Source organism: Mauremys mutica, chromosome 1, assembly GCF_020497125.1.
Source record: "Mauremys mutica isolate MM-2020 ecotype Southern chromosome 1, ASM2049712v1, whole genome shotgun sequence".
NCBI lineage: Eukaryota > Metazoa > Chordata > Testudines > Geoemydidae > Mauremys > Mauremys mutica.
The window spans coordinates 322,749,550-322,759,121 of record NC_059072.1 but is presented as its reverse complement, the minus strand read 5'-3'; the positions used below and the strand labels follow the sequence as shown (position 1 = coordinate 322,759,121).

The window sequence follows — 9,572 nt, the reverse complement described above, 5'->3', positions numbered from 1 at the left end:
TCATGATTTTATAGACCTTTATCATATCCCCCCTTAGTCATCTCTTTTCCAAGCTGAAAAGTCCCAATCTTAAATCCCAGACTACACTAGGGGCTTTTGATGACACAGCTACGTTGGCTAGGGATAACACCCCTGTCTGACCTAGTTATGCCAGCAAAAGCTTGTAATGTAGACATGGACTGAGCAAATATTATGGAACTTTAAGGACATGATTAGGCAGGAGAGGGAGAAGAGGGAAGGGAAAACTCTAGCCTGTGACACATCATTAAGCAATACTGATTCTAACCAGCATCATTGCTTTCTACATGTATGCTCTAGCCCAGTAGTGGGCAACCTGTGGCCCTGCAGGCCGCACGTGGCCCGTCAGGGTAATCCACAGGCGGACTGCGAGACAGCTTGTTTACATTGACTGTTCACATGCACAGCTGCCCGCAGCTTCCAGTGGCCGCGGTTTGCCGTTCCCGGCCAATAGGAGCTGCAGCAAGCAGCGTGGGCTGCAGGGATGTGCTGTCTGCCACTTCCCGCAGCTCCCATTGGCCAGGAATGGCAAAACGTGGACACTGGGAGCTGCGGGCAGCCGTGCCTGCGGATGGTCAACATCAGCAAAATGTCCCGTGGCCCGCCAGTGGATTACCCTGATGGGCCACAGGTTGCCCACCACTGCTCTAGCCTCTTCATTACAATACCAGGTCTTATACATTATTTATTTTTAAATACCTTGCACATTGCAAAAATCAATTTTCTCTTCGAAAACAAGTTATTAGAATGGGAGATTTTCTCAGTTAGCTGTGATATAGCTGCTATTGTGATGTGGGAAACAAATGAGTAGAAGAATCCTGTTTATCTGAAACATTTTGGGGATGTTCGAAATTCAGATAAAAGGGGGTTCAGATGAGAGAAGGCGAGTTCTGTTGTGCACATTATGAATTGAGAGGAGTTTTGTGCACCAAACTGCTATATGAGTGGGGACTTAGGCCCAAATTTTCAAAAGTAGCTACTGATCTTGAGTGTTTCAGTTTGGTCACCAAAAACTGGAGACAACTAAACTTTTGAAAATATTGGGCTTTGTCTCTAACACTTTCATATTTACCAGTATTCATGAATGACAAGTGTAGATCCATTAGTAATTCCCATAGAGTGACATGTCTAACACTGATGAACAGCCCATCAAATATTGATTTTTAATTATTAATTATATTATTATTATAGCATCTAGAAGCCCAATCAGGATCAGGACTCCACTGTGCTTGGTGCTATACAAACATAAGATAGTTTGTGCCATAAAGAGTTTACAATCTAAATAAGGACAAGACATGACAGGGAGGGAAGTCCTCCTGTATAACAAAAGGTAGGGGAGGAGTAGGGAGACAAGAATGAAGGTACAAACACATATTCTGCTTCCTTCTTCTTTCTCTCCAGACAAGATGTGTGTAAGTGAGTGAATGAATTAACTGTAATGAATCATTAACACATAACAAGCCTAGCAATTGTCGTTAGGTAATTTGCTATGAGTGTCACCGTCAAGGTGGATCTTGAGAAAGTACTTGGCAGAGGACAAGATAATAGGTGTAATTGAAAGTGCATAGCAATAAATGGGTTTATTTTCATCGACTTCAATGAACTTCAGATCAGTCCAAATGGCTGTGTGAATTGATTCGGGAATTGATTCAGGAATTTATTCCACACATAAGAGACAACATTGAAGAACGTGTAAGTGTGCTCTACTGTCCAGCATTTTTGCTGTCATTTCTATAGATATTTGTTGATACTCTATAGTAAAAAACTGGTACCCTAACTCCATATTTGATGCCACTGTTCCCCATGGATGTCACATCTCATAACATAGCGATTCTCTGACAATCATTTGAGAACCACTGGTGGTTTGCAGAGCTCTTCCAGGTGATCCATAAACAGCTTCTGTCAAAATGATGAAGTATTTGTCGGGGGAAGCCTAGGGTCAATCCTGACCAGTCAATCCATTTTTAAAGGTGTTAAACTATCTATGTAAACCTCTAGTCAGTGTGTATTATATGTCCCTCTCTGTACCTGATCCACAGAGGATGTGATTCTGTTACAGTCCCCAGCTACAAAGCTTGGGTCTTTAGCTCAAGCTGTAGAGACTCTCAGCTCTGGAGATCCTTAGTGCAATCACCAGTGGCAGACAAGACAGTGGACATCACATCTACACAAGTCTTAAGTGATATTTCCCTAGGCTAGACAAGTCATAGGCACCAAATCCGTGGGTGCTCCAGGCCCATGGGGAAAAATTAGAGGGTACTCCACACCCGCCGGCAGCCAAGCTCCCCACTTCTTGCCTCCTTCCTCCCCTCCAAGCTTGCTTTGTTCCCGCTCCTCTCCCTCCCTCTCAGCACTTCCCACCGCCTAATAGCTGTTTGGTGGCACTTAGGACTTTCCAAGAGGGAGGAGGAGGAGCAGGGACCCGGCACACTCAGGGGAGGAGGTGGAGAAGAGGCAGGGCAGGGGCAGGCACTAGGGGGAAGGGACAGGGAATGGGGGCAGGAAGGAGGTGGGGCTGGGTGGGAAAAGGCGAGGTGGGGCGGGGACTTTTTTCAGTGTAGATGTACCCTAATGCTCTCTTCCTTTTTAGCCCCCTCCTGTTTCCTTCCTCTAAATTTCTTCATTCTGTCTTCCCCTTAAAAACTCTTGCCTCCATTCATCTCTCAAACCTGATCTTTCCTTTGTTCATATTAAGCTCTTACTCCCCCACTACCACCTCAAAATTGCCATAGTCCTTCATCTTTTCCCAGATATCACCTTTCTATTTGCCCCTCCAAGAGCAATTGATAATAATTTTGAAAACAGGTCTATAACTTTTGCCTGCCTAGGCATTTACCATGGCAAGCAGATCAAGTTATTTTCAATAAAAATGTTATTAAACAGATTCTAGAGAACCAGACAGACTAAATTAGTTCAAACAAAGAGCTAAAGCTATGTTGATATAATTCGAGGATTATGCTGCAATCATGCTTGGTAAAAACAGAAGATGTGGAACTGGAAATTAATGAACCAAAATGTGTGTGTCAGATATTAGTCCTAATTGGTGGACAAAATAATGAGATGGGCTATTCCGCCCATCAATCCCTTTTGGGGTCCTTAAAGAAAGAGACATTGGGGGGAATGATGATCATGCAGAAAGAACAGATGGAGAGAAGAAGAACAGTGAGAAAGAACAGATGGAGGATACTGAAGCAAGCTTCACCACCCTACCTGCCTCCCCCACCATCTCCTGTGACCCCAGACCTTCTTTGACCTAATCCTGAGGGATGCCCTGACCAGACCAGGCCACAAAGAGGGATCCAGATGACATCACCACTCCTACTTGCTCCAGCTCAATCCCAAACACTACTTGGGATGAAATGGAATTGGACTTTAACAACAGTAGCAATGCCAGCTTCAACCCATCTCAGCTAACTTCTTCTCTTTCCCCCAAAAGGACAAACAAGGGGGTTTTCCTTTGAAAACTCTCTCCAGCTAAAGGGAAAGAGAACAAGATCTGTTAAAATGAAAGCCTCACCTAATACTTTGTATTTCTGATGCTTTAACTGTTTCTCCTCTTTTCTCTATCTTTAATAAAAGGTTAAACGGTTTTTAAGCACGTGTTTGCCCTGGCACCAAGCAGGTTGACTAAGTCTCTGTATACCCAACTCTGAACTTTGAATAAGGCCACGTCTACACTTACAGCGCTGCAGTGACACTGTTGCAGCGCCCCTGGTGGTGAAGACACTCTGTGCTGCTGGGAGCCAGCTCTCTTGTCGGCATAAAAAACCCACCGCTGCAGGCAGCGCAGCCTACGCGACGTTGGCGGGAGAAGCTCCCCTGCCGATACGCCGCGGCACGTGCCAGGCGGGCGCGGCGTGTGGCGATGGCGGCCGTTGGCGGTTGGAGCGAAGCGGGGCGCAGGTGGAGGAGTCTGTTCAGCAGCGCGCGGCTGGGGCCCCAGAGTCGGAAGACGGACGCAGCGGGCCGGGGCAAGGAGGGCGCCTGGGAGTGTCCATCCCTTTTTCTCCGGTCCCCCAGGGGCGGCGGCGGCGGCCGCTGTCCGCGCAGCGACTGGGGCAGCCGCCGAGTTAGGAGGGCGGGGAGGAGACTGGATGACGGTTGGTGCCTCCGGGCGGGTTTGGCAGCCCCCGAGGCATGAAGAGACACACGGGGACTCTGCCGCGTGCAGCCCCCGCGGAGCCGCGCGGGAGCCGCAGGTAAACCCTCCTCAACCCGCCCTCCCATGCACCCCTCCCGGCCCCTCTCCCAGCCGGGCACCCCCTGACCACGCAGCCTCCTGCCGGCTCGCCCCCCTCCATGCGGCCACCCTATGCAGCCTCCTACCGTGCCTCGCCCCATCCCATACAGCCCCTGCCTCGCCCTGTCCTACACCCCCCGCCCGGTCCCATGCAGCCTCCTGCCTCACCTCACCCCACTCCATGCAGCCTCCTGCTTCACCCCCCCTCTCAGCGCCGCCCCACTCCCATACACGGGGGCTAGTCTAGTCCGTCCCACACAGCTCCCTGCCTCACTTTCATCCCCTGTAGCCACCCCCCTCATCTCATGCAGCCCCCTGCCTTACTCCCATCCCCTATGGCCACCCTGTCCCATGCTGCACTGTAAAACCCATTGCACAGAGTACTGGGACGCGGGCAATGGGAAGAAAGTAATTCTTATACCGATCGTTTGGACAAAGAGAATGGCATTCGTTCTGGGTGGGAATTGGGGAGGGGGTGATGGATGATTAATGATTAATGGTATATGTTGAGGATTTTATAAATACTACACACTTTGTGGTTTTTTTTCCCCCCCAGAAGTGGAACTAATCAGTTCAGTTGAACTGGTTTCTCCAAGGGAGTGGGGTATAAAGTGAGCATGTAGCTGTTACATGAGATGCGGTGATGGTTTTGCTGGAAGCTTATTATTTACCCTGTCTATTCAGGTTGAGTGTAATGTAAATAGTGTTTCTGAGGGTAAGATTAAACAGAAAGTTCCATGTTCATATGACTGCTACACAAAAGAGCAAAGCAGTGAAAAAAATTCACAATGAGAGGGATTCACAAGTGTTTGCTGTGTGGGAGATACAGCATTTTCTGCTAAGACATAAATAGTTGCAACATTTGAGTGGCTGATACTGTGATTTTTGTTCTTTGAAAGGAGAATCTTGTAGTCAGCAGTTAATTTCATCTAGTTTAACTTGTTTCAGTGTGTGAAATATTTAAACTTTTCTAGCATTTATATATGGGCAATTTATTTATGCGGATGTTTAATTTTAGCATCTTTAGTAAATACATTTTAATTGTGTATTGATATTTGCATAACTTGAATATCAACTTAAATTTCTGTAAAAATAAAAGGAAACAAAGACTCTCCTTAAAGAATTGTCCTTCATCTGTATGTGTATGAGAGATCATATTATTTGTTGTGCTATATGATACGATAGTTAATATGCCACAATAGTGGTGTATTTTTTTGGAAATGTTTATTTTGCTGTACACCTTTAAGGAACACTTTCATATTCAAAGTAACATTTCAAAAAGCAATGTTTCTAGTAACATTTCAGATTAAAACAGAAGAAATTTTAAATCTCATTTATTTTTCATGGTGGTATTTTGTTTTCATTGCTTTCAGGTGGCCGGTGAAAATAAAGTAATCGGTTTTATGTTTGTTTATGTAGGTTTGTTTGTTTATTTAGATTTATTAAACAAATAACTACTAAAAAGGGGTTCCTAACTAAGGCTTTAAGTACTTGTGCCATGAATTACAAAACCAAAAATTAACCACCAGTCAGCAACCAAACTCCTTGTCTACCACAAATCAGATTGCCCTCAAAATCCACCTCCATAGCAGCCCACATAAATAGATGTACCTCTCAATGTGTCCTGAAGGTCAGTAGACTTGGGGCTGTTTCAGACAGATGATGGCTGTTCCATACAGAGAATGTCCTCTCACAGAGAATACTCTGCTGCCAGCCCTATTTCTTCTAAATTGAGAGGGACCCATCTTGAGCTGCTCCACTGATTGCAAATGTGGTTGTTTCACTTTCAAATTCTCAAGCTCCATTACAGTGCTGCAATGTTTGGTGCAAACACCAAAGTGATTTTTTAAAAATGAATTAAAGTTCTGTTAATCATAGATTTTTGAAAAAGGGGTTTGGGGGTTTTTTGAACAAAAAAATGTATTTGAGCCAAATTTAGTGTCCCTCTAAAAAAGGACACTGCTGAAGTAAAAAAAAAAAAAGTCACACTTCTGGTGTTACAGGTAACACCAATGATTATTATAACAAGGAAATTAGCAAAAACAATACTTATCAATTTTTTTAGACAGGGAACCCTTTATACATTAATGAGCAGTTATTCATACCTATCAGAGTAAGTGATCCTGTGTGGTTTTTGACAGCACTTTGTGTATATTCAATTTTCATTTTAGTCAATTTCCCTTTATGTGGATCTTTCCCATAGCATCAGAAGAGAGAAGGAGAGAATTTTAAAAAATATATATGGTTGAGGTATGGGTAAATATAGAACCAGGAACTGTTTCCAACTCTGTTTTTAAAAAAAAAATTCCAATTGACAAGTTTCTAAGTTTTCATGCAACTGGTGGAACATAGTAAATAGATAAAGCATTAAGCATACAATGTTTCCATTGTAAAATATGTTGTACTTTCACAGTTCTTACTACTTTAAGGGGGGGGGAAATGATTAGAGACTTGGTGGTGCTCTTAAAAAGATGATAAATAAATCGTGGGTTTCATGGAGGAAGTACTAGTGCATTAAAGATGGAGCCATCCATACAGGTAATAAGACTGTCTTTAAGATATTCATTTCTGTAAAACTATATTGCAAAGCTTGTAAAATAAAATGTCTGTGAGGCTCTAACTAAGCAATAAAAGATAAGAGGATGTAGTGATATGAGGAGTGGTGATTTAAGATCGTGATTGCAGTTTTCAAATTTAGATGCCTAAATGCTGATTTGAGTGCTCAGTCCAGCAAACAAAGAAGATGTGAGTAACTTTATTGCTACCTTTCAATTGATGTAAATGGAAACATTTTCTTAAGCGAAGTTTCATGTGTGAATATATAAAGAATTGGACACTTAAATAAGCACTCGAGATCAATCCTGATTCTATTAAAGTCAATTGCAGAGCTCCCTGTGATTTCAGTGGGATTGGGATTTGATCCATGGATGATAAAGGAGCCTAAATATGGATCTTATGCCTAATTTGGGGCACCCAAGTTTGAAAATTAGACCTTCGGTTGTAATGCTTAAAGCCAGAGGCAGTGATAGTATGTATTTTTACCCTGTGTTAGATTTTGTTATAAACAAATTGTTGTTTTTAAAAAAATATAAGTTGTTCTACAAAGCAGAAAAGATATTTATCCTCAAAACTGCTGGTTGTAAGAATGCTTTGCAATGACCAGTTGGATATCTTGCTGAATGCTGTTTCATAATACTTCTGAGTAGTATACCTTGCAACTTGTGTTTAGTCATGCCCCATATCCTGTATCATGCATCCTACATAATCTGTTTTCCATATAAAAATTGACATTATCCAGGAATATCACGAAAGTCATCAACTTTATAAGAATACAAGAATTAGCTCATCTGTTCTTATGTTTGACTACATACCTACGTACAAAATAAGCAATTTAGATTCTACTCCTCAAATAATGCACTATTTTCACTGAGCTGCTGTATTAACTGTTATATCTGTAGATTATAATTTTTGATGTTGTTTGGAGCTGCAAACATTTACACAAAATATAAAATCATATTTACCTTTAATTCTCTTTTGGGGACATAAGTTTTAACTTTTATTTTATGTTCTTATGTTATGTAACTGTACTTTATCAATTTGTCATTCTTGCTAAATTGGAGATTAATATTAAACTTTAAATTGCCTTCTGCTTTGTCTGGAGTGTTAAATTTGTAGGGTTAATTACAGTTTTTCACTTAAAGGTAATAGAGATGCATGGATAGGTTTGATCAGTTGGAATGCCAATGTTTGTGTGGATTTAAATCAATTACAAAATGTCAGTCTAAGAAAACAAAGAATTAGTTTTATTTTCACAAACTGAAAATTATACAAAACTACTGTGACGAATTACTTATCTGTGGCTATGCATCATTGATTAAAAGTTCTGGTGTTCTAAATGTATATGCTGCCTTTGTACAACATTTATAACAATATTTCTAAAACTTTTAAATATATTGACTTGCAACAGACTCTAGAACAACAGTTTATTGTGTTTATTTGCTAAGCATGATATATGGAATTTGTGTTTACTCATTGTTAAAGTAAAATAACTGTACTTTATTACCATGAAAAAGTATATACCATAAAATTACATTTCTGTTTTTTTTTAAACGAACATAAATTTATCTTCTTCCTCAATATGATGAAAATGTAAAAAATTATACAAAATTACTAGGTAATTACAAATATTTGGCAATAGCAACTTAAGAAGAGCCCAGTATTCTGCATGTTTTCTAAGATGGGAAGTTTTTAAAATAAATATCTGGTCTTTGTTCCAAATTGAAGTCACCCTGCCAATGAAGGATTTAAAATTAATTTTGCAAATCTCTGAAGAATGCTATATAAAAATGGGTATGTTTTTTTTAAAAATGACACTGAGATAATCATACCTATTGTTACCCTGGCTTGATTCCTAGACATAAGATTTTCTCAGGCTTTGAAAAATTCTACAGTCAGCTTTTCCTACATAAATCCACTAATAAATAATTTTTTTAGAGAGAGAGAGAGAGTGAGTGTGTGTGTATAGTGGCTTTAAAAGGGTCTGCTTCACAAAGCTGAAAAAAAGTCAATCAGCTGGAAGAGATAATTTAAACTGAAAAATGTAAATGATAACTGCGAACTGTGTAAGAACATTTTACTAGATGCCCCCCAAAAAGCCGCAATTAATATAGAAGGCAGTCCCAGTTTACTGGCTTAAAGGGGAAGCATATGTGCCGACTCCATGGCTGCTCTGGGGCGGGAGCACCCAAGGGAAAAAAATGGGTGCGCTGAGCACCCACCAGCAGCCCCCCTACCAGAACCTCCACCTCCCACCAGTGACTTCCTCCCAGTGCCTACTGGCTGCCAAGGATCAGCTATTTCATGTTCGAGGGAGGGGGCAGAACTGGGCAGGAAGAGGTGGGATGGGACCTTGGGGGAAAGGTGGAGTAGGGGTGGGGTCTGGGGGGAGAGAAAGAAACTACAAAATATAAAAAATAAAAGAAATATATAACTAATGGAAAAAAGGGAAGTTGATAGCAATGAATATAAATTGAAAAGTAGGAATTGTTAAAAAAAAAAAATCAATGAGAAGGAAAGGGGCACAAGGAGAAAATTACTGCCAACAGAGTTAAAGACAATAAGGAGTTTTCCAAGTATGGTAGATAGCACTTAATAGCTGGCCAGCTGAGGTGTGAGTGGACGGAAGGGAGGGGCCAGGGGAGTGGGGAGAAGCCCGCTGGCCCAGAGAGGAGGAGTCCGCTCTGCAGCCAGGTGAAGTCCCGCTGCAGCCAGTGAGCGGAAGCCTGAGACCCTTGGGGCGCCCCCCCCCCCGGCT

General features: G+C 41.9%; 1 protein-coding gene across 7 annotated transcripts in view; it reads left to right on the top strand.

Annotated features, from left to right (window-relative positions):
* Positions 1–3,900: 3,900 nt before the first annotated feature.
* SGCG (sarcoglycan gamma) overlaps positions 3,901–9,572 on the top strand; it is a 149,734-nt gene continuing 144,062 nt past the window's right edge. For 4 of the 7 annotated variants that reach the window (XM_045017543.1, XM_045017536.1, XM_045017523.1 and 1 more), the window contains exon 1: positions 3,901–4,217. In XM_045017543.1, coding sequence (XP_044873478.1) covers positions 4,156–4,217 — 62 coding nt within the window. In that variant the 5' untranslated portion in view covers positions 3,901–4,155. The remainder of the gene's footprint in view (positions 4,218–9,572) is intronic. The other 3 variants (XM_045017489.1, XM_045017481.1, XM_045017551.1) reach the window with 1 other exon arrangement.